At 36.1% G+C, this 26,887-nt stretch overlaps 1 protein-coding gene across 12 annotated transcripts in view; it reads right to left on the bottom strand.

The window, feature by feature from the left end:
* Positions 1 to 26,887, bottom strand: part of UNKL (unk like zinc finger) — a 125,890-nt gene that overhangs the window by 20,735 nt on the left and 78,268 nt on the right. For 9 of the 12 annotated variants that reach the window (XM_072600334.1, XM_072600283.1, XM_072600293.1 and 6 more), the window contains one exon: positions 24,288 to 24,465. In XM_072600334.1, coding sequence (XP_072456435.1) covers positions 24,288 to 24,465 — 178 coding nt within the window. Of the gene's footprint in view, positions 1 to 15,867; positions 24,266 to 24,287; positions 24,466 to 26,887 lie in introns of those variants that run through there. The other 3 variants (XM_072600357.1, XM_072600367.1, XM_072600347.1) reach the window with 2 other exon arrangements.

The following is a 26,887-nucleotide window of genomic DNA, read 5'->3' as shown; positions in this document are numbered from 1 at the left end:
GGCTAGGAAATAAAACCAGAGGAAGATAACACTATCCCTAACCCAAGGAATGGGGGAGGTGAGGGTTATTAACCTTATTTTGTGTTATGGGCTCTCTCTGGTACTCTGAACCTTATGAACCTCTTTAAAAAACAAGGTTTTCAAATCCATAAAATAAAATGCATAAGATTATAAAGGAAACCCATTATATTGAAATACAGGTATCAAAACATTCAAAAGACAAGTTCACGGCCTCCAGTTTAAGAACTCCTCATCTAAGAGATAACATCAGAAATAAAAAGTACTTTCTAGTTATCTATTAAAACCACATGGCTTAAACAGATCCCCTGAGAAAACATACAGCATACTTTCTGGTAAGATGGCATTCAAACCAAACAAGAATAAGAGACATCCCCTTGCACCTCACCTCCCCTTTACTAATCATTTCCAAAGATGCCTCTACAAACTGTCGTTATTTATAGCACATCACATACCTGAGTAAACTCACTCTTGACAGCTTCTAATCTCCTGTTCCAATTTTTCTTTAAAGAAAAAGGCTAATTATTTTATAACCAGATTTTTTTTTTTTACAATTAGTTTGGAATGCCTTATGAGACTGTTTATTAGTTTGACAGAAATATAGAACATTAAAATAGAGACACATCTTTTTTGCAAACGTAGCATGGATGGACCATGACATATGCTGTATTCATTTTTTTCAATCCCTTAAAATCTTATGTACTGGAAAAAATTACTGAACAAAGTGAGAACAGAGGAAGGGGAGAGCAAGGTCAAAGCAAGGCAAAAAGGGCCTCTATGTTAAGACTTACTTCAAATAGCGTATCCAGAAGTCTCTGGCTAGGAAATTACCTCACTCTGTTCTATGATCAAGTCTAAATAAGGTTTTCTTAAATGAAGGACATGACATAGCTTCTATGAAAGTATTCAATTCCAGAGTAAGGCTTTTCTTCCAGGTTTTAACATCAGGAACTAATTTTATTTTATTTTTTTGGGCATCCACAAATTGTTATCTTTTCCTAGTCTCACTTATTTTTTTTAAAATGGTCTTCCCAAGATCTTATTTTCAATTTAATAAGCGCTGAGCACTTACAATGTATCTAGTATTATTAAAGATGAATTAAAAAAAAGTACGTGAGACAACCTTTCTTGAAAGAATGTACAGGAGAGGCCACCTGGTGTTGTGCAGAGAATGGAGAATACAGAACCTAGAGGATCCTGTCTCTGAGATTTATCAGGTATGAGACTACTGGTCAATCTCAGCCTCAAATTCTTCATATGCACAATGAGGATAACAGCTTCAGCACTTACCTTCCAGATCTGTAGTGAGACTCAAATAAGAAAATACATAAAGTATCTTTCAATCTTCAAGGATTATATGTTAGTCATTAACATTATTATGAATTAATTTTAAATCTTAAAAGACTATATAAGATTGTATAAAATAATAGAGAACACAAGACAATATAATCAAGAATAGGCGAGACAAGAAATTTTTCATGTAGGAGACAAGACTTGACTGAAATTTCAAAGATGGGATAGCATTCAGATTAGCAGAGTATAATGGTATAATTTTTAAATAAAACTTTCACTTATCAAAACTGAAGCAAAAATAGTTTAATGAAGTTTTATCAGTGTGGATTATCTGTCCCATCAATTAAACACAAACCTTTCATGCCTTCTCATCTATGCTTTCCTAATCTATGAATGTCCTGAACATTCCATATAAAGATTCCACCCATCTCCCCCTAGGGATTCCTATGATTCTTTCAGTATCTCAAAGGTACCAATATAAGGTACCAGGATGTCCATTTATTGTTTTTTATTCTCACTGAAGGTCAATCCACCTCTTTCCTTATTCTGAACTTTCCATTAAAAAGAGAGTATATCCATAAACGAAGTAAAACATAAAAAGGACTATATGTGAAACTATTAATTCCATATTGTTTAAAGTGTGTGTGTATGTATACATACATACATATATACATACATACATACACACACACACACACATATATAATAGATTCACCACAGGGGCAGCTGGGTGGACCAGGAGCCAGGAGGACCTGAGTCCAAATCCAGCTTCAGACACTTAACATTTACTAGGTGTGTGACCCTGGGGCAAGTCATTTAACCCCAACTGCCTCACATCTCCCCTCCCCACCCCCCAGCCAAATCTAACTGACAGGTACTCCCTTAACTTCCAGTTCTTTGCCACAACGAAACTGCTGCTATGATTTTGTATGTGTAAATCCTTTTCCTTTTTACTTGATCTCTGTAGGACATAAACCAATTACTGCAGGGCCAAAAGTTATACATCCACATGTACAAAAATGTTTATAGCAGCTCTCTTTGTGGTGGCCAAGAACTGAAATTGAGGGAATGCCCATCAGTTGGGGAATGGCTGAATAAGATGCGGTATAGGAATGTAATGGAATATTTTTGTGCTATAAGAAATGATGAACAGCAGGACTTCAGAGAAGCCTGGAAGGACTTGTACAAACTGATGGGAAGTGAAATGAGTAGAACCAGGAGAACACTGTACACAGTAACAACCACAGTGTGGGAGGACTGTTTCTGATAGACTTAGCCCTTCACAGCCATGCAAGGACCTAAAACATTCCCAAAGGACTCAAGGCAAAATGCCATCCACATCCAGAGAAAGCACTATGGAATCAGAATGCAGAATGAAGCAGACTATCTTCTCTTGTGTTATGTTTTGGTTTGGTTTTTCTCATCATTTCTCCCATTCGTTTTAATTCTTCTATGCAACATGACTAATGTGAAAATGTGTTTAGTAAGAATGTATGTACAGAACTCCAATAAGATTGCATGTCATCTTGGGGGGGAGAGGGAGAAAATTTAAGACTTATGGAAGTAAATGTTGAAACCTGAAAACAAATAATTTATTAAAAAAAAGTTACACACAGTTTAGTGACTTTTGGATATAGTTGCAAATTATTTTCCAGAATGGCTGGATCAATCCAGACTTCCACCAAAAGTATATTAGTGGTTTAACTCCCTTTTCACATGTAACCTCAATCATGTCTTTTATGCCATTTTTCAAATACAATTTATAATTGATATTATGTTAAAACTTACTTTTGTTTACCATGTACCTTTCTAATTTCCTTCAGGTTGCTTACAATTTTGATGTTCAGTCATCTGCTATCATATAACATCATAGGAAGGCTACTGATATTAAAATTTTGTGGGAGGAGAGCAGCCTAGAATCACAAGTGAGCACTCTGAAACTTCTTAAATGTATTCCATTCTGGTCTCATCCAACTCATTTCTGGACACAACTTGTCACCCACTGACAGCATTTGCTGAAAGTTAAGTGACTGTCAGAGCAATATGCATTTTTCATCTACTTCCTAGTGTGGATGGGTATAACAATTCTTTGGCATTACTATGAATTTTACAGAAGAAACTTCATAGTGTCTTGAGGCATCGTATAGTCTGTGAACAGAAGTTTGTGGAGAACCTCAACACTAACAGGTGATCCTCCCTTTGACTTGACTTTACTAAGGACATCTTCAATGTCACTGAAGAACAACTTAATTTTCTTTTTTTTTTTTACACTTCATTTGATGTCAAAGTTGTATACAGTTATATATTATATTCACATTTTTCACTGTCTACATAATTTTGGAATGTCTTCCTCTCAAACATTTTGGCAATTATGTCTTCAGTGTCTTTTAAATGGTGTTGTCTTCACTTATTTCTTCCAAATATATTTTGTCAGGTCTTTATCTTGTTAAATATCCTTGACTACTTCCTTACATATTATCAATAGTATGAAATCCTCTAGATTGTGTTTAGGGATGATATTATGCTGATTTCATGAAGCTTTAAAACACTGTAGACCAGGCTGCACAACCTGTGGGCTATGGGCTGCTTAAGGCCTGCAGGCTAATCGGGAAATGCTAAAGGATTTCCTCTATATACAAAGGATAGTTTCCTCTACATTTTTCACGGACCACTGGAAATCCTTTGGCAGTCATGGGTCTCAGGTTGTACAGGCCTGCTGCAGAGTCTTCTCAATGAGCTATAGAATCACTCAAAAGGATTTGCCCTAACTATTTATAAAGAAAAAACAAACTGAATAAAGAATAAATATTACCATGAGATGCAGTTTGAGAAACAACCCAAATAGCTTATTTATCAAAGTATGTCTGTGTACATATGTATATGTTTACATATGTATATGAATATGTAAAGATATAGACAGAGAGGACAGAGACGGTAAATGGATAAGTCAAGCCCAAAATGGAATATGTAAGTGGACTAAACTTCAGGAAGTTAGAGTTCTTTTAATGACGTCAAACTTTTTTCTGAAGCAAAGGCCTCCATTTTAATATTAACATTCTTCCAGAATGAGCTGTTTATGACTACTAGTGAAAAATACTAGTCTCTGAAGAATGAAAAATGTATATCATCACCCAGAGAGCAAGAGAAAGGTGTATAGTGGGAATAAGTAGGCAGTAACACATTACAAACAAGGAACTATACAGTAGGGGAGTTAAACAGTATTATCAAGGCGCCAGAGCAAACAAGCAGATCAGCTGGTCATATAACAAGAAAAGGTTAAGCGGTGGATGGACATGTGTTCTGAATGATGTTAAAGGAAAAGAGGAAGTCTCCCAAAACATTGGGTGGATTCTCCCTGTGGTAAAATCATGAGAAGATACGGACAAAAATGGCAAAATATGGGCAGGCATGGATGAGTTACAATTCCCTCACTGGAGGAAATATTCACAATGCTGACATCATGGATCCACTTAAACATTTGAATATTACTGATATTAATGGCAACTGATAATCACCACTTAAAATTATACAGGTTTTAATGTTCACAACTCTATGAGATAAGCAGTATATATTATTTTCCTTCGCAGATTTAAAAAAAAATGGAGAGAAATTAAATAAACTAACCATGTTTTTACAGCTAAGAAGCAAAGCCAGGATTTTCAGATAATGTGAATCCAAGTCCTCTGCTCTTTCCATTATCCAACAATGCTGCCAAGTACACTGAGTACTGAAGTGTGACAGAAGCCAAATTTGATGATTTAAAAGTGATGAAAACAGATTATTATAAAAAGTGCTAGTAAGCCTACTTCATTTGGTAGCTACAATCCATCCTTCAATTTCATCTACAAATTCTCTTAGAATGGATCTGTTTGAACTGCTCACATGAAGTTCTCTGTCAACATGTTCTCTCCTCCTCAATTTTTTTTTCAACTGTTTTATTTTTTAATAAGCTGGTCACACAGTGATGACTTTCTGCTTATTCACGACAAATGTCTCTTAAAGGTCAAAGTGGGCTGGTGATTTAGGCAAGCTGGATTACCCACTCTGACAAAAATCACAGACCCTTCAGGCAGATTGCTCATATCCTTTGCCATCCACTTCTGCAACATTTTACAAATGAGCTTGAACAAGATGTCCCAAAAGTCTTAGTGCAGATATAAATTTTTAATAATTGCTACAAACTTACCAAAATTTGAAATTTTAACAACTGAAATTTCTTTTAAACTTATTTAGCTTTGTGAAATTTGAATAAACAATTTTAAATTTTAACAAGCAAACATACTGTCATCACACATTGCGTGTGCAATAAGTGCACACACCTTCTCAGACCAGTGGACGGGAAAGGAGGTCCTCTTGCTTGACCATCCTGGTCACCTGATCAATCTCCATCAAAGTTTTCCTTGTGATGTCACATCAAAACTATTATGTATGAACCAAAACCTTATTTGGATGATCTTAAGGCTAACAAAGGAATTACTTTAAGTCAGAACAGCAAATGATGAAAGTTTTTATGAAGTTCAAAAATGACCTGAACAATGTAGAGCACAAGACAATGGTCATGTCATTTTAATTTCAAAAGTAAGTATTTAAAAATTTTAAATATACTCTTTTTTGTAAGTTTGTAGTATTCGTACTTTTGAAATTATTAAGGCTTAAAACTGTACTATGACTTTTGGGACACTCTATATTCAATGCTTCCCACGGGGGGATTATGTCTTTTATGGCTAAGGCAATCGCTGAGTTCTACTGGCTTTTTCACCACCGTGACTATCTGCATCAACAATATTTCTCTAATATTTAATAAAAATCAATGTCTATTTCTGTCCATTTCTAGTTTTTCAGAGTCCACAGTTTATTTAAACAACTACCTATAATCAATCTCACACAATGTCCTTCCCTCTTTATCTTTTCTTCTAATTTGGTATTAAATTCGTTTTCCACTCTAACCAGCAGAATTAATTGTACATGATCAGTTCTGAAATGACTATTGTATCTGTAACCAGTCAGGCACATTTTCAGGGTGTTAAATTATAATCAATTTCATTTTTGAAAAAAATTATGTAATTTGGTATCTGTCATATTCAGTGTCTTTAACCTCTTCTCCAAGAAAGCATTCTTGATGTCCAAAAATGTAGCTTCTAAATGGTCAGCAAGCCCCTTTTATTTCTTGATCCCAAATCATATTTTCCAATGTAACTTTTCCTGCCCTCTCCTGTGCCCATTTTGTTTTAAATCATTAAGTATCAAGATACATATGGACTCAGATGGGAGAATCTTAATAAGCTCCTCACAGGCTTTCCCTGTTTTGTTCACTGTTGATGAATGCTGGCACATAAGCTGCAATTACCTTAACGGTGGTCTGTTTGCTTTTGCTTATCACAAGCACTACAAGCAGAGCTAACCAAATGCCCTAGGAAATGTTTTTGTTAACTTTGGGCATGCAGTGAACCCAACAAATCCAACTTTTGTCCTTTTTTGTATCAGCTCTCTGGGGAGAAGCTATGGGTCATCTTTTTACTTGTTACAACTTTATATCATATATATACATATATACACACATATACATAATACACATACATATATGCCTTATAACTTATACAAAGTTAGGGGCAGCTAGTTGGTGCAGTAGATAGAGCACCAGTGCAGGAGTCAGGAGGACCTGAGTTCAAATCTCACCTCAGACACTTGACACTCACTAGCTGTGTGACCTTGGGCAAGCCACTTAACCCCAATTACCTCATCCTGGATCATCTCCAGTCATCCTGATGAATGTCTGGTCATCGGACTCAGATGGCTCTGGAGGAGAAGTGAGGCTGGTGACCTGCACAGCCCTCCCTCACTCAGAACAAAGTTAAGTGCAAGTCATGTCATCATTTCTCTGATGGCATGGTCTTCTTTGGCAACGAAGGACGAACACACATATATAAAGTTACTTTATATCTTCTAGCTTCATTTACAGTGGAAATGTCACGATAAACATGGCTTAATTCTTCCAGGGCTAAACTTAATGGTTGATATTTGGGCAGAGACTACGTTACAATAATCAATGTGCAAAGCTCTACAACCAGCAAACTTGGGACACTTGAGAATTCATACTGGATGCCTCATAAAAGTAAATGGGAAAATGTGAAAAATTTTACCTTTCCCCAGACATGAGAACTTTTTTGACATATAATTCATACTAGAGAGAAATTTTAGGAAAGAAATTTTGAAAATGGAAAGGATTTTGAACTGAACATATGACTTATTCAGTATCAGATCATCCATACTGAAATATACATATTCTACAAATGTAATAGATGTTGTAAGGCTTTCTGACAAAGCTTACAATTTACTAAACATCAGGTCACTTATACTGGAGAACTAGATGAAAGTAATGTATGAGGGAAAGTCTTCAATAGAAGGCAATCCTTAGCATTCCATCACAAAATTCATATAGGTGAGAAACTCCATAAATACAATGATTGTGGGGAAGGCCTCTGACTAGAACCAAAACTTTCACTCTGAACAGTAGAGAATTCATAGTTAAAAGTAATCCCAACTGCCTAAGTAATGCGATAAAGGCTTCCACCAGAGATCCATGCTGGAGAGCAAGCTTATGATTGGGAAACCTATGAATGTTAGGAACAAGAAGACTTCTCTAGGAACACAATGAGGAACGTTTATGGAGGCACAAACTGAGGTATCCATCTTCCCAAGTGTCCACATTCCAGAAACTTTCATACAATCACTGAATTTTAGAGTTAGAAAAGACCTTACCAGTCAGCTAGCTCAATTCATAAATCAAAAAGAATACTTACAACATGCCTCTGAAGCAGCCACTCAGCCTATGCTTAAAGGCTTCCAATGAGAGAGAACTAATTTCTTGAGGCAGCCTAGTCCACTTATGGATAGTTCTTATTTCTAGGACTTCAAGCTTATATCTGTCTCTTTATAACTACCATCTACTGGTACAGAACTAGGTGGAAAAAAATAAAACTTAATCTTTCTTCCACCTGACAACCATCAAATATCACTTCTCCAGTCCAAATTTAGACAAATCCTCATATACCAGGGATGTAAGGTCGTTTGCCATTCTGGCTGCCCTCCGCTAGGTACTGTTCAGCTTAAAGCTACTGAAGACAATATTAAGGGGTTTTTTTTGGCTACCATACTACACTAATGATGTGCATTAAGCTTGAAATCCTCTAAAACCCTCATATTTACTAGAGACTATATTCCTTTCATTAAAATGAGAGAAATAAAAATAATTCAGATTTTATCTTATAATTAGCAAATAAACAAAAATGATACAAGATGAAAATAGTTTATGTTAGAGGGGCTTAGGAAAGAAAAGCACTAATACGTTGTTGGTAGAGCTGCCAAACTGCTCCAATCATTCAGGAAAACAACTGGAAACTATGCTAAGAAAGTGATTAAAATGTCTATACCTTTTTACCAAGATATTCAATTGCTAGGTAGATATCTCAAGGAGGTCAAAAATAGAAAGGTCTCATATAGCCCAAAATATTTACAGTATTTTAATAGTGGTCAAAAAACTAGGAGTAGATGCCCAGTGGATAAGGAATGGTTAAAAAATAGTGATACATGAATGTAATGGATTATTGCACTGGAAGAAACAATGAATCTGAAGATAAACAAGGAAAAAAAATTATATGAAGTCACGTCAAATGAAGCAGAACCAGGAAAACAATGTACACAAGGACTATAATATAAATGGGCAAAAACTATTTTAAAAAATCAAACTTGAATGCTGTGTAATTATAATGACCACTCCTGGTACGAAAGAAGAGATATAGAGGCAGCTGGCTGGCACAGTAGATTTGCCAGCCCTGGAGTCAAGGAGGACCTAAGTTCAAATCTGTCCTCAAACACTTAGTAGCTGTGTAACCCTGGGGGAAGGAAGGAAGGAAGGAAGGAAGGAAGGAAGGAAGGAAGGAAGGAAGGAAGGAAGGAAGGAAGGAAGGAAGGAAGGAAGGAAGGAAGGAAGGAAGGAAGGAAGGAAGGAAGGAAGGAAGGAAGGAAGGAAGGATGGAAGGAAGGAAGGATGGAAGGAAGGAAGGAAGGAAGGAAGGAAGGAAGGAAGGAAGGAAGGAAGGAAGAAGGAAAACAAAGGCATCTTCTCATATCTTTGTAGAGGATAGGCTCTGTAGGTGAGGACCACAGTGAGATTTGTTGGGGTTAGTTTCACTGAACTTTCTGTTTTCCTTTTTATTCTTTGTTGAAAGGGATGGCTATCTGGGTAGAGAAGGAGTATACTGAGAGATGGAGGTGATGTAAAAATAAGAGACAACAATAACATTTTCAAAGAGCATAAAACAATTTAAGGTTCTCAAAGGCAGGGACTTTTGAAAAATTTTATCATCAGTACTTAGCACAATGGTTGAAACAATTATTTTTTGATAAATGATTGCTGAATAAATGAACAGTAAGCATGGCCAAATTAAATGGTTTTTAGGCAGTCTAAAAATGGTCAATATCCTTGTGTCCTTTTTCTGCCACTGCCACCATCAATGCAGAAGCAAGATAGAATGAAGGGCCCTTTTGTTTCATGGGCCACTAACCAACAATCATTCAACATCCTGATGATGATCGTCTTCTTATTTAGCTCAGCTGCTTTTTGGACAATACAAGCAATCTGTTAGCAGACTATACTGAAAAGTCTTTCGTTCTTTCCAATACCTGCCAGAAGCCAGAAGCAATACCTTGCCTCTGAAAACCCCAGGTCATTTCCATGGCATGATGAATCATTACATCATGACTTGTAGAGGGGAACAAAAATAAAGGACAGTAAGTAACCACCAAGGTCAGAAGACTATTGCAAAGAAAATGACAAGGTTATCAATCAGAGATTCCGCCCAGGTGATACTTCAAAAATATTCTACATATCGCTAATCATTACCTGCTTATAACAGAGACAACTGTATTTGCTAAATAGAATAAAACTTTTAAAATAGAGTCCATTAGAAAGCAGTGTTATCATCTTAAACAATCATTAACAGAAGAATTTTGTGAAAAAGTCATTTCACTACACTGGTAAGAAGCATAAAGTCTCTTTCTCATTCTCTCTCTCCCTGTTTTTTCTCTCATTCTGTTTGCTCCCTATATCTTTCCCTTTTTCTTCTCATTCTGTCTTTCCTATTTGTCATCCTCTCTTTCTCTCCTTCCTTTCCTTCTTCTCTTCCTCCCTCCCACTCTCCCCTCCTTCATTAATTTGTATTAATTTATCTCTATAGATATTCTACCATCTCCCAGAAGACACCTGAGGGAAGAGACTATTTCATTTTTGTCTTTACCCATAATGCCTAGTACAGTATGCTACACATAGCAAACACTCATGAATCTAAATTCTAGTCTTATCTTTCCAATAATATAGTGGATACTGACACCTGAATGTTCTATTGTCAACTGTACACTTTGAAGTTATCTTCCTGTCAAATCAGCTCTCAATCACCCATCTCTCTTACTGGCACTACCATTATCCTAACTGGATAAGCTAGGTAACTAGAAAACATCCCTGACTCATCCCTCTTTGCCTTCCTCTTTCCTATTATTTCCTGTATATTCCTTTTCTCTCCATTTCTATTGCTGTCACTCTTGTTCAGGTTCTCATTACCTTGTACCTGGAATAAATAATACAACTTCCAAGAATGCCACACTATACCAGCCTCTTTCCTCTCCAATCCATCCCACATGCCAACACCAGACAAATCTTCCTTAAACAAAGTTTTCACTATGTCACTCTCCTACTTAAGAAACTATGGTAACCCCTTACTACTTAGCACATTAAGTCTTGCATTCCACTGAATGGCATTTAATGATCTCCACAAATTAGTTTCACTTTGGTTTTTACTTTCCTCTCAGTACTCTGCACAGTACTCTGTTACAGAAAGGCCAATATTCACTGTCCCATGAAAAGTTTCTGATTAGGTTCCCATCACCTGGAATATTCTGACTAAATTCTACTAGTTCTTCAAGTTCCATCTCTTTCGGAAGTCCTCCTTAACTACTTCAGTAGTTATTCATCTTCCTTTTAATCAACACGCATTTAGTCAGCTCCTCTGAACTCCTACAGCACTGATAGTCTGTACCATTTAATAAACTTATATGATGTCTTCTAGTTATTCATGTTATTTCCTATGCCTGAGTTTTATTTTCCCAAATAGACTGTGTAAGCCCTTTGAGACTGTGGAAGCCCTTTGAAGATAAAGACCATATTCATAGGATCATAGACTAAGAGTTGGAAAGGACCTCAGAGTCCAATTAGTGCAACCCCTTCATCTATAGATGAGGAAATTCTTAAAAAATCTTTATTTCCCATACCACCTAAAATAATGTCACAAACTGAATAGGTAATCAGTAAGTATCTGCCGATTGACTGAATTCCAATAGGGTAAGGTAACATTTCTATTTTTGTCTTGTTTTGCAGATATCCTAGAATATGTTGTGGTCAGTTACAACTATCTATTTACATGCTTTTCAAGTGCTGTTGTTAAAATGATGAGTCATACATAGTTCAAATTTTCAGAGGAGAAAATATAAAACCTTTTCAGTATCCTAAGAAGAGACTGAAAACTTATTTCTTGATAATTCTAGATTACAATCTACTTTTCAGCTTTCTAATTTCTACTGACTCTGACAGAGAAATTTCTTTGACTGCATGAATTTTGTTGTTGCTTCTTTTTTTGGAGTAGGGACCTTTGACATACTTCATTATTTGGTAATTGACCAGTTAGAAGACTGTTTAGATATTTTCAAGTACTTGAGTGGATGACGGAAAATTAGATTTTGTTCTACTAAATTCATAATTGAATAGCTACATCTAGGCTGGATAATAAAGATAAGCTAATATTAAATATGGCTATGTTGCTTTGACTTTCACCTAATATGTCATACTTCTAAAGATGCCATTAAAACACAATGATATTGTCCAGCATACAAAGAAAGATCAAAAGTGTCAAATTATCACTTTCACCTTCTCGATCAACAGCTTTAGACAGACTTGTATACTTAACTTGACACCAAAAGGCAAGCAAGGTTCAGTAGCTATGAAATACTGTAATTAAGATTACAGCTATTTTCACCATTTCACACGGCTATTCATTTGATGATGGAAAATCAAAAGGTTACCAATGTAATTGCCACACGATCAGCTTAAAACAGGAGGACACAGAAATCATAAAGCGGACAGCACAATGCCTTCAGGGAAAAAGTAAGTCTAATTTTGTGTATATAACGCAGCCATTGAGGTCTGGCAAGCAGGAATAGGAAACACTGCCATGCTGCAACAGGCTGGCTGAGTTCTGATCAAACATTTCAGGAACACAAGAAAGCCATACTACAAGCAGGTCGATATCTCACCTACCTACCCAAGGCACGGTCACTGGGCCCAATCAAGAAGTCCTAACAGATGACAGTAAAGAAGGAAATTTAAGACCTTCATTTGGGTTTTTAGCTATGACTGAACAACACAGCAACTCTAGTTTCTGAAACAGAGGCACACAAATTTGTGTTTTTTTGTGTACTAGCACATACTATTTGTTCAACTTTTTTCAGAGGTAAGGCATTTATTTTGCATTGTGCTGCCTCCAGCTTGGATTATCATTTCAATTCCTATTTAGACTCTGTTGTAATAGTGAATTTCATCTAATGGCCAGTCTGTGTGTCAAGCTTAATTAATGAAAACTCTGGAGTCATAAAAAGCACTGGAACAGGAAATAAAACTTGGCAATGAGGCATGTGTTAGTGCCTTGAATTTGTTTCAACTCACCTGGCTCCTGGCCAGGGAAAGGCTAATCATATACATTTTACTTATTGCTAGTAGTCAAATGCTTTAAAATTGTTTGCTTTATCTATGGCATTCATTAAATCAATACACAAAAATTCAAGAAAGTGACAGCTGAAAGAATGTGCCAAATCTTTTACAATAGAAAGTTCAACACTTTAATTTGTTTTACTTAGAGCTGTATGTACTTCTTTGTTACAAGGTAGGGTTCTGTTGGTGAGGGGCAAAGGAGTCATTGGGAAATGGCAGTGGTGTAGGAAAGAAAAAAGCACTAAGAAAACTTAAAAAGACCTAAGACTTTGCCTGTTTCTTCTAGGGATAACACTTTCCCAAAAATGTTGGCTATTTAATAAATACAGCTGATGAAAATTTTATGCTTCCATTTAATCTTTCAGTAGACAAACTGAACAAACAGTTTTATCTTAAAAATGACTTGGGGTAGAAATCTCTGAATCTTTTCATTTAACCGATGATAGGTAGATCATCTAGTTTTCCCACTGAAGTTCACTGGCTTATCTGGAAGTCACCCTGAACAGGGGAGAGATGTTCAGAAGCACATTAAATTAGGATTCCCCAGACCCAAATGACCAAGTCTTACAATTTACCCCCAGAGGAAACTGAATTGCCATAGCAGAGGAAAACATCTTACTAAGCCTCCTCATTGTAGATTTATCACTCCAGGAAATGCATATACTTTCTTAGATAATCATAGTACTGCACAGAAGATACACTGCACCAGGCCTAACCAAGCATAATGAATCCTAATCCAGAAATGTTTAATTTACTATTTATCCTAGAAGGTATCATTCTCCTCATTCATATTATCTAGTTTTTAATTCTTCCCTCTTTCCCTCCCTACCTCCCCACCCCCATTCCAACTCCCTAGCTCCTGCCAAGGCTCAGCTCAGGTGCATCCTAAAGAAAGGACTCTATGGATCTTCTTAGATATGGCTAATTGTTAGGGGAATATCTCTCCCCCAAATTACTTTATGTGTGTATGTTATATTTACATTTCTTTGTCATGCTGCTTTTCTACCAGTAGAATGTAAGCTCCTTGAGGACAGGGGCTGCTTACATTTTTATTTGTATATCCCTGGTACCTCAACTACTTCCTAGTACACCAAAGACAATGAATAAATTCCTGTTGAATTCAACCAAATTTTTATCAGGTTTCATTTTTTTATGGTCAGAACCCAAATTGTTTCAAATACTTTATTAAAAGTAAACTGCAGGTCTGCTTAATTTTAAAAACGTGATCTTTCAGAACAGATGAAACCGTGTGTAAGAGGAAGTCACAGAATTCAAAATGACATCAAAACTATAAAAATCTTAACCAGGAAACCCTTTTCAACATTAATGAACACCAGCCAGGAAGTGCTGAGTAATACAGCTGGCACACACTATTGCCTAGAGGTGCCTGGCTGGCTCTTCAAACAATCCTAAATCCCACTGTAATCCATGGAGGGCAGTGGGACACTGGAGGACACAGACTCAATAGAAATAGGCGAAGCTGACAATATCTGAAGGGGGAAAAGACTGGTACTGATGAACAGGTATTTTATGCATAAAGAACACAAACATTTGTATTCTGCTCTCTTTCTTTAGATAGAAAAGCCAAGTTGCAATTTGTCGAGTTGTGTTCCAAGCACTTCATACCTAAGTCAGCCTCAGTGAGACCTTTCACATCATTACATAACATGGATACAAACTTCAAGCCTTAGTGCTAAATACAGGTCATCAGAGTTTGTCAAATGTTAACAACTTAGCTATTCAAACTGGTTTAGAGTTGAGTTCAAAGCTACCTGAAAAAGACACTTTAATTTTTTTTAAAAAGACTAACTTCTGAATCAACACAAGAGGGAAAAGAGCTCCAATCTCTAATACCTTATCCAAAGGAAGAAGCATTTACTCACTTAAAATATATTAACTATAAGGTTATTTTTTTTAGTCTATGAAACAAAACTGTGCATATTATCTGTCAGCCTGGGACTGTGCCATACCTAGTCCCCAAACCCTATAAATAAGTACAGTGTCTTATTCCCCCAGAAATTTACTAGCCTTAACAGTACACATACAGCCCTTTGTCTCCACTGCACTAATACACCCAGGCTAAGTACTGCTCTCAACAACTCTGACAATATAATTCTGACAAGCAAGGAGTTAAGACCTTTGTCAGTTAATGTAAATGCTGTCATGGCAGCAGACAGGAACAAAACCTTATGGCTGCCTGGTCTAAATCTGTTCATGGACACCACAGAAATTAGGCAAATTCGTATTAGTAGTTTATTTTTAAAATAAGAGATTTAATACAGTTTGACTTTTGTCTCTAAATAAAATTGAAAAATGTTTCATACTGACCCAAAGCTATTTAAACATTGTTTTGTTACTCTGGTGTCTAAAATGTTATCTTCAGACTTACCATCTTACTAAGCTAATATTGAGATGTATATAGCTTGAGCATAATTGTTTGCTAATACTACAGATGTTGCAATGGAACATATCCAGCTAAGGTTTACCTTCTTTTTACATTTAAATCACAATTAAAATCACTAAGTCAGATCTTTCACAAGGTTGCATTTACAAAATTTAAAAAAAAAGCTCTGAACATTGAAAAAAATACACATTCTAAGTATATTTAAAAAATCAGTGTGAAATTCTACAGCATATTATAAATCAACACAGAAGATTACTGAAGGGTAAATTACATTACAAAAACATTTACTTGATAAAATCTTTGAATTAGTTTGTTAAAAGAAATTAAGAAAGCTTACCAGCCCTAACTGCTGACTCACTGTCTGCAGCCTCTCCTCCTCCTCTACACACCAATTTAAACATAGAATCCTGCAAACGTACCAGCTAATCACAGCAACCCCCGATCACATGACTGGAGGCACAGCCCTCTGCCAATGAATTCAAATACACTGGTTGCATCATGGAACTTTTATACATGGCTCATTCTGAGAGAATCTACCATATTAACTTGAGACAAAGCAATTTAATATTTACAAAGTAACAAGACTAATATCCAAACAAAACTATGTGACTTACATTAGGCAGACAAATACATGCAAAAGTGAATACCAACTTTGGGAGGCATTTTAATAGACTAGATTGCAAATGTCGATTTTGTGATTTAGAAAATAATCAGTTCCCGTTTTATTTCTGGTAGTTATTAATAACTTTCCACTAAAGTCACCTTTTGATACACTAAGTCCTGGAAGGCTATGCCAGAAGAGTGCAGACTTGGGCAGATTCTACTGAGCTGGAAAATCTTCAAGAAAGGGCCCAGTGAAAGATTGTGCCAGTTGCCCAAGGACCAGGCTAGCAAGTTCAGAGAAGTTCATCACCATGTTGACATAAGGGTGATGAATTCTTGGCTACAGTAACTCTTGGAATACTCAATCAACAAGCACATAGAGACTGGAAAGAATGTTAGATTCAGATTTGAATTCTACCTCAGACACTAGCTTTATGGCTCTTAGCCTCTCTCAGCCTGTTTTCTAATCTGTAAAATGAGTATAATAATAGCACCTAAATCACAGGGCTTTTGTGAAGTTCCAGAGACACAATTTATGGAAAGCGCTAGGTAATCATTAAAGTTTTCAGCTACTGAATTATGGAGGGGTTACAATATGTCAAGAGACTGGATATCTACTTCTATAAAACTATAAATCCTTCAAATACTAAAGCAGTATTATAACATTCAATTCAAATGCTTATCAAATATGTGCAAACCACATTTTCACATGAAAACCATGAGCTACTACTCTGAACTGAAGATTACCCAGAACATAAATCTCTTCTCCATTGACCCCTTCTGTTCAGCCTTCAAATAATTTGGGTTTCCAGAATCCTAAAAAAATCTTCCACTGACAGACTCTACCCTTCCCTTTATGCATGTCCCTACTACCCCATTCATCAAACAGTTTATATATCTTGTTTGCAATTCCTAACTATTCTCTCCTAGATCCCTTACAGTTTTGATTCCAAACTCTACCATTCCATTGACAGTGTTCTCTCCAAGATGAGTAACGCTCTTCTAGACCAAACTATAAATTTCTTATTTAAATTTTCTTTATGTTTGATTTCCACTGCATGCATATGACACTGGTGACATTCGAGACTGTGTTCCTTTGGTTTTTATGTTATTTTACTTTCCTAGGATCTTCTACTTCTCTTAGCTCTTCCTTCCAGTTGTGTGTGGTCTTCTGTTACTGAAGTGCTGCTCATCCACCACTGTAACTTCAACCACAACCTCTTCATCTGAGTTTAAGATATCTTAAATAACTGCCATCTCTAACTTATCAACTAAGTTCCAATTTCATATTTTCAACTGCCTAAAGGACTTTTCTACTTGGATGTCTCTGTCACTAATATGATGAAAATCAAATGAAAATGTTAAGAGTTTAAAAGGCCCTAGATATCATAGTCCAAAGCACTTATTTTATAGGTTAGACAACTAGGTCCCAGAGAAGGAAAGTGACTTATGCACAATTAAACCTCTGGAGGTTAAGAGTGATTAATCCAGAAGTAGATGAAGATCACAAAATGCATGACCTCCCAAAGGGAATAAATATGAGACAGAAAAGAATAATAACAAAAGAAAAAAAAGGAGGATGTACCTTATGTACCACTGCTCCACTATTCTTCTTAAAACAAATCTTACATCATCTCTTCCTCATAAATTTACAACAGTCCCCTATCAACTCTCCATTCCTTGACCTGGTTAAGTGCCCCCATCAATTAGCCCCATCTACCCAACCTTATCCACCAATCCAAATCCTCCTCTCTACCAATTCAAATTCTACATTACTTTAAAAAGCTAGGTCAAGTCCCAACTCTTAAAAGTAGTCTTTCCAAACAACTAAAGACCACACTGATATTTTTCTTTGAATTTCTATTACACTAGCACATTATTTAGCATATATTTTGATATCTTACATTATCCTCTAGTTGTTTCGCGTGTGTATTTATATAACACTTGTAAAGTCTGTGAAGCACTTTACATACATTAAGCACTACAACATCTCTGTGAGGTAGATACCAAGAGTATTATTATCCCTATTTTTGCAAATGAGGAAATAGAGGCTCAGAGAGGTGAAGGGACTTTGCCTGGTCGTACAGCTTATAAGGGTCACAGAGGGAACTAAACTTCAGTCTTCCCAAAATTTGGAAATTTTTAATCAGTCTCATTTTCATAAGAGCAAGAATCAACATTTCACTCCCTCAGTTTAGGGCTCTTACAATTACCCAAAGTGTTACCCAAACCTGACCATCACTCCAGGAAGTGATGAAGCTTCTTCCTCTACACCTGAGTTTGCGGCCTGAATTCCTAGATATCACTACTGTTTCCAATGAAAATCAAATTCATGAAACGTTTCATGTTTTCACTTAGGTGTCAACCTCCTCTATAAAGTTTTCCCTAATCTGCCTAATGGTTGATGGCTCGTTCCCTCCTCAAATTACCCACTTACTTATCTGTATCCAACCTGTACACCACACACTGCCCCCAGCAAAGTGTTGTTGTTGTGCTTGTCCTTCGTTGCCACCAGAGAACTGATGACATGACTTGCACCTGACTTTGTTTTGAGTGAGGGAGGGCTGTGCAAGTCACCAGCCTCACTTCTCCTGCACAGCCATCTGAATCCAGTGACCAGATAGATATTCGTTGGGATGACTGGAGATGACCCAGGATGCACTGGGAGACCTTGGCCCCTTTACGGAGCAAAATATAAGCTCTTTAATGGTAGGGATAGTTCCATTTTTGCCTTTTTATCAATAGTGCCTTACACACGTAATAAATGATTATTCTGCCAATTAATATAAAGGTTCAACTATTGAGATGAAGAAAAAGCTCCTAGACAGAGAATTTAGGGATAATTAATAATCAATTTATTAATCAGGCTAGCTGGTTTATCTTGGTAACAAAGACACCAAGGGAGACCCTGAGACACCTTAAATACCTTCTGCAAGGGAAGTCACCTGACAAGGGAAACATCCACCTGGACTGGTGGACATTTAATGAGGAAGTAGGCTAAAAGTCTTCAGCTCCTCCAGCTCTGAATATGGCTTGATCAAGAGACTCAGCAGCCTCCAGCAATCTGGCCAGAGGGAAGCCATCTCCATCTCAACCTTTCTGGTTAGTTTTCTCCTTCATGAACTGGGTCACTCTAAATTCTAATGAAGGGGACTCCCACAGAGTAGATTTTATTTATACTCTAAAGAGAAATTAGGTCTCTTAATTGAATGGGGTCCCACCCAAGATTGATGAACATGTTCCCTGAGGTCTAGGAATAATCTCATCAACCAGCTATGTCCTTCAGAGACAGGATGACCTTAATAAGAGCTGGGACTCTAAACAGAAATTAGAAGGAGAAAAACCAGGATCACAAATAGTTATTAATATAATAGTATAATAATAATAATTTTTTTCAACTACACATTCTGCAACAGAGGAAACATTACCCTTTGATTATGTGTCTATTCTCCCTATCCCCATACGATTCCTATGATTACACCAATCTAAATCTTGTTTTCTCTGTCTCTTATTCTGAACCTTTGTTAGGACTCATTCTCTCTTTTGTTCTGCACTCTCTCCCCTAATTTAGACACCTCTCATTGAACCTGCTAGAATAAGGCTGAAGGTGGTTTGCCTGCTGTTCCAGTCACGTCCAACTCTCTGTGAAGCCATTTGGGGTTTTCTTGACAAGTATACTGGATTGTTTTGCCATTTCCTTCTCCAGCTCACTTTACAGATGAGAAATGGAGGCTAAAAAGGGTTAGTGACTTGCCCAGGGTCACAAAGCTAGTAAGTATCTGAGGCTGAATATGAACGTGGGTCTTCCTGACTCCAGGACTGGCACTCTATCCATTGTGCCACCTAGCTGCCCTTGGTTTGCCTCGTCTGCTTTTAAACTTACCTTTTCCCTTTGTTCGACATCTTCCTTGGCAGGTCTTAACAAGGACTTCATTTCCTTACTAGGAATAGTCTCAAGCTGGTTTCCCAAGTACTTTATCCTTTGGAGAACCTTACTGGCAACCATAAGTCAATTTTGCTGTCTTGTTTTTTTCATCTGATGAACTACTTTCCAAATCTTCCTCCAATTCCAATTCTAGGTCCCTTGTCAAGAATGTACATTCTTCTATACCTATTTTCTAAGCAACAATTTGAACTCTATCCCATTCTAACTGCCAATGAATAATCAATGCAGATGTTATTAATGGGGCTGACTCTACTGTTGAGGTCTATGGTGCTGGGAGACTCCAAAATACCAACACGTCGGGTCCTGCTTGAAGTAATTCAACACAAGCCTTCTTAAAGTCAAAGAAAACAAAATTTATTAAAGATTCACCATACTGGGTTGACTCTTAAGGAGCTTAACCTTTTGTAACACTCGTATTGACAAGTGGGCCAAACAATCTCAACTAGACAGAGTCTGAGCTAGATTGAATCTGAGTGCCTTCATGGAGGCAAGATGGAACTTAAATACAAAAAAGACTGAGAGAAGAATCCAGGTATCGCCAAGTAGTCTGGGGTCCCAGGGATAGTCTTGATAGATTAAACCCAGGGAGAATCCTGATGGGACTGGCTAGTAATACGATCAAAGGGAGGAATATCAAAAGAATGCTAAATAGAAGATAGGGAGTATCTGGGATGTGAGAAATGGAAGGGGAATCCAAGGAGCCCCCCCAAGGCCAGACTTTCCAGGGTCCTTCGGACAAATGGGACAAAAGCCCTCCTGATCCATGGGGAAAAAGGTCTTGGCTTGAGCTGGTATACCTCATCACTATCATCATCCTTCCTATTGGCCCCCTCCTCTTCCCAATTCCACATTTGTCACAGATCAGGCCTCTGGCCAATCATTTATAGTGCTTTTCATGCCACCTCAAAATCTGATTACATTATTTTGGCACTTTTAACAATAACAAGTTAGAAATGGACTGAAAACTTCAGGTTCCAATTTTCTTCCCTGTTAATGAACTTTTCAAATTATTATACTGGCAGTTTACTCAGTGATTTGTTTGAAATATACAGCACACAAAAATAAATTTATCAAGTGATCCTCAAAGGCCCAAATATCCAAAGAAATGGAGAATAATTCTGGAAATTCCTCCTATTCTATACTTCCTAGGTTATGTTATTGTGGTACATGTAAAACAGGAGGCAAAGTTTATTAACTAAACAGAGAAATTTTCTACTTAGTAACATCTTAATTCCAATCTATACATTTGTTAGCTCTTCATAAGCGGCCATTAAACATTTCTGGTTACAACTACACAGAAGCATTATTTGAACTTAAAAGGAAATAATCTAACAAAAACACAGACTATACAGAATTGCTAAACTTTACTATTCTTGGAAAAATGAAAAGTTATTTTTCTAAGACAATATGGAGCAAAATTTACCTATAAGTAGTTTTTATAAGAATATCTATTTATCTAAGTCTATTAAAAGACAAAACTCAAAGTGATCAAGTAAAATTGTTTGAGCTAGAATTGGCTTTAAAACCAAATAATGATTAGCCAAAAAAAAAAAAAAAAAAGAGCCAATTCCAATTTTTTAGCTGCTGTTATGTACAAAGGTACACTGGATGTTGAGGACATACAAAATGAAAGATATGATCCTCATCATCAAGGGGTGTAGTGCTACAGGAGTTCAAAGGAGAGGATGAATGAACTTTCAAGAGGGATAAAGGAAGGTTTCACGGAGGAAGTTTCAGCTCGGTCTTGAAGAATGGGTAGAGGATTATAAGAGGAAGAATGAGAACTGAAATGGGCAAGTCATATAACCTTCTCTGAGTCTCAGTACCTTGAGGGAGTTGGACTTGCTGGCCACTGCCAGCTCTAAATCTATAATCTTATGTTTCAAAATCTTATGAACTCAACTAGTCAATATATAGGATTAATTTTATATGTATGCATATATATGGGGGGGAAGGTGACTCATTTCTGTACTTTTGAATGAAAACCTCATTGAAAAAGGGAAAATGGAGCCAATTTCAAATAACAAACTGGTTATAATATGAAGTATGAAGTGAACTTTTACTTTTGAAAACACAGTGTTAATACACTTCCAGATACAGATTTTGTCCTGAGAGAACAAAGTCAACAATTCCAAAGGACAAATGCAAGTTTTCCCAGGTCAGTGATCTGCTTCTTTAGAGTTCTCAGATAGGTCAGAATTATTAAAATCAAAGATTTTCACATGACAATCCTCCATTTAAGATTACCATCTTCTATAAAGAGTGAACCTTCATATAAAGAGGCCAATAAAGTTCTTTAATAAGTACTGTCTTTTTCTTCTAAATTTCAAGTACAAATAACAAAGATAAACTGTCCTTCATTTGATTGAGAAACATGGAATTTTAAACTTTCCCATGAGAATGAGGATAGTGTATGTGAGAAGGTTCTAAATTTTAACAGAAAAATTCAATATGCTATTCTTCTCCTCAGAGGAATTTTCAAAAGTGGTTACAACATCTTTCGAGTACAATTTTCCATACAAAAGCTTAAATAGCAAAGGGTCAGGTGACCATGGAAACTGAGACAAATACCTAAAGATATCTCTCGGTGATCCCTCCCCAAATAAAACCTGTACTTCTTGATAATACAAATTTTAATAACGAAACCAAAAGAAGCCAAGGAAAACAATTATTTTATAAACCAATTATGCCCAAACATTTTAGCAAAAACTCTTAAGAGTACAGTAGAGTGAAATACTTCATAAAGAGATTACAAAACATATATAAAAGCATATTCTAGACAATCTGATACTACATTAGAAGAAAGCATGTTATTATAATGTGAATATGCTCTTCCATTTAAGAGTAAGCAATGATGAAAAAATTGAATACTGTAGACATGTTTCTGACATTAAACTGATTTTCAACTATTCTTTCAAGTTGTTGATCCACAGTTGGTAAAATATATTCAACAAAAGGGCTATTTTAAAAGTCTATTATCTGTACACTTCAAACAGGAAAAGTTTATGAAAATTTCTGTGAGCTGATAACTATTCTATATTTTCAAGGCCATTTTAAACCAATCTGAATACGCCACAAAATAGTATAACTATTTTGTCTTAATTATCTTTGCACTTCTAGCAACTAAAACAATGCTTTGGACAGCGTAGGTACCTAAAAATGTGTTAGTTGAATTAATGGCTCACCTAGATATCCCCTAATCTAGATAGACTTTAAGCAGGGAAATATAATTTTATAATGAAAAGAACTAAGCTGGAATCAAAGAGAACTTGGTCTTAGTTCTGGCTCTGCCACTTACTGGGCAAATCACCTAATCTCTCTGATGTTCAGTTTCTTTCTTTGTAAAAATCAAGGCAATTCCAAACTGTTGTTAGGACTGTATGAGCTGAAGGGCTCTTTAAACTGTAAAGTGATGTACAAATATGAAGGCATACCACTACTACTACTACTAGATAAAACTGTTCAGTTTCCCTATCTCCAAGGTATGAAAAGGTTCAACTTTTACCAGACTCAGTTCTGCTATTAGACCTATTCATAGAGATGCAGGGTGGCAATTCTACTTTTCAAGTCTTGGACACAAAAACACTCAGGACAAGTCAAAGAGGATAGAGACAAGCTGAACATCGGTTTCAGCACAGACAAGATGAACCTGGCCAGGGGAGCATCAAGGCCAGTCTTTGTTAGGTTAACTCATGGAATTTAACCTGATGTTTAGCCACTCCCACCTCTCTTCCTATCCTACCATAATCCTTCCTTATCCCAGTGAAAATCTGGGACCAGAGAATTTGACAATGTTGAAAATGACAAAATACTCTCTATCGGGCCAAAGAGATCATGTTCAGTTGATCTTATACAGGTCAGTTTGATGCTGTAAAATTTATGATCACAAATGAACTACACTGAAATCACATATACTTAGCAGTTTTATTTTCTCATCTATTGTCTAAAATGGCCCTTATAGTTAGGAGGATGTTATATTAGAGGGAAGACTTAAAAAGGACTAAATGATGATAGAAATACATTTTTAACCTTAAGGTGATGTTAAGTCAGGTACTGCTTTTAAGTGCATGAGATTAAAATTGACAGATGTAAAAAATGCAAATTATTTTTCAGTGAGCATTTCCAGAATATTTATCAAAAGAGAATAATCCTGAAAAGCTGTAACATAAATGCAAAAAGAAAAAAAAAGAGGAAACACTTAGACTTACCTATTACTGATTCAACTGTATTACTCGGAGGGTAGAACGGGAGAGCTTTGGCATTGATAGCTGATAGAGTTGTAGGGGATGAGCTACCTGATCCAATACTGGAAGCCAGACTAGAAGTTATACTGGAGGTTATACTTGAAGCAAGTGGGTTAACCACTGCAAACACACTGAGGTGGTTCTGTTTAAAAATATATAAATAAAATAAGCAAATGTATTTTTGACAGAAAAATATTATAAAGTGACATTAAATACAATTATTGGGAGAGGATGTGGAATAATTAAGTAAAGTTTGGATGTATTATGGATTTCATGTGTTTGTGGTTTTGTTCCAAATTATGTTTTAGAATTTTCAATTATGACAAATATGACAAACAAAATCATGACTTATTTATTGTTAAAAGGCATTACCAAACACATTCAGAAAGTGTGACCTTCCAGATTTGATATTCACAATCTGGTTTTCCATAGAAAACCACTTTTAAGAAACAGGCACATGCCAGCCTAAACAAACACAGTGGATTCAGCTGGTGAAGAAAGATGTGGCAACCAGGTTGGGAAGATTGATTGAATAAGTTTTCAAGTATTTTCCTACATGCTTGTCTACATACATCTTAAGATACAAAAGATAGTGCTCCCCATCATAGCTTCATCCCTTTCTGACAAAAAAAAAAAAAAAAAAGGAAAAAAACAAAGGAAAAAAGATCCAAAGTTCTATCCAACCTTTTAGAAATCTGTATTTGAATGGCTACTTCTGTTGTGTGTATATGTGAGTAAATAACCTATAACTTCTGAAAATGATTATATTACTGTTCTCCTTTTGCCAAAAGGAATCAAGAAAAGTTCATTCTTCAACTACCTCAGGAAAGTGAAAATCTGGACGGCTTCAAATTATCTTTAATAAGTGAGAAAGGGTCAAGGCTAATAATGGGTTATGTACCGGCACAATTTCAATTAAAAGAAAATGGGAATTAAAAAATGGAGCTCCTCTCACACACAGCTGAAAAGACAAGGAAACTCTCAAAACTAAAAAAGTACTAATCTGGAAAGTAGTCACAGAAAGTGTATGCCTATAAAAGAACTAGATTTTTATTAAATTAGAATAGTACTCTATAAATCAAAGAACACAGTTTCTGTCTCTAAAACAACATGTGTTACTATATGGTTCCCTATCTGTAAATATTTAAATAAAAATTACTTTCCCTGTGTCACTTTCAACTTATTCACCTGATCAAAATATTCCTCTAAGGTAATAATTTTGTTGCTGATATCATTAACAACCTATGAAAATAAAAAACAAATGCTAATTTATATAAACTAAATATCCATGAAATCTAAAAGGATTAGTTTAAGCAAATAAAAAAAGTGATACCAAGCATGGGAAGGGTTAAATGAAATGATTCCACCTAGGTAAATTAGTAACATTTTCTAAAACTCAATACTGATCTCATCCCTTTCCTCATCCCTTTCAGAACATGAGATGTATAGGACTCAGGTGGGGGATGGGGATTGAGGGGGGAAGAGGTAGCTCATCACTCTTCCCCCTGCCTCTAACACCCAAGCCCCATGAAAATCTAGGCAACGGTTAAAAACACAACTTATAAGGCATTCTAGTCCTGACACTATAGCTTATATATCAACTCTTCAACTTGTTAACTCTGAACTGTGACAAACATATATTTGTGTATGTGCATGATTAAAAATTCTATGTTATAATGTGAAGTACCTAGATCAGACATTATGTAAATGCCTAATATATTAGAAAGTATATGAATCCTCTTAGAATATTAAGAATTGCTCTAATACTATGAGTAAGATATCTTCCTAAAAATCTTATGCTCTAGAAAGAAATGCAAAAAACTGGGAAAACTTTATTCACAGATCTCACTTACAACTCCTACTCAGTTAAATGGCTAAGGCTCAACAGTTGTTTTCTGATTCTTTATCATTCTGTTCCAAGAAGATGACTAAGTGAAGGATTCTTCTTTAAAGCTGGGAGAGGCCATATAAATGAAAGCACCACCATGGTGAAGACTTCTTCACAAGGTCAAAAATATTAGGTTGCTGGAGTTTTAACCATTTTCTAACTGCTAATAATTTAGGAAACAACTTTTCTGACTTAAAAACATTATCTTTATAAGAATCTTAGAATGTCAGATTTGTAAGAGGTCTACACACATGTATACTATTTGTCTTCCTAAACGAGAAAATGTCCTTTGACTGAGTCACTGTGCTCCCTGAAGCTCAGCTGACTCCTGGTTATTCAAAGTGGTTAGATTTTGACTAAGGCTGGTCCAAAGGTCTGGAGAGCTGGAAGTTCAGGGTCAGTATATAGAGAAGACTTAAAGTATAAGTAGGAAGTACCTGCAGTTTGCTGCAGGTTTGCTCTTGTGTCAGAGACTTCTGTAAGTTAGAACCTGCACATAATACTAAATAATAAAAAATAACTGAGTACTTAGTGCCTAGCAGGGAATTCTGCACATTACAGGTGTTTAATAAGTTTACTGAATAAGCAAACTGAGGCAGGAATGAAGAAGGGGACATACCCCAACTGAAAAGAGTGGGGCAAGTTTAACCAAGAATTAAAATGAACAAAACTGTAG

This window comes from Notamacropus eugenii, chromosome 1 (genome assembly GCF_028372415.1).
Source record: "Notamacropus eugenii isolate mMacEug1 chromosome 1, mMacEug1.pri_v2, whole genome shotgun sequence".
NCBI classification, from domain to species: domain Eukaryota; kingdom Metazoa; phylum Chordata; class Mammalia; order Diprotodontia; family Macropodidae; genus Notamacropus; species Notamacropus eugenii.
Note: the sequence above shows the minus strand (reverse complement) of the source record. Positions and strands in the feature narration are given on the sequence as shown.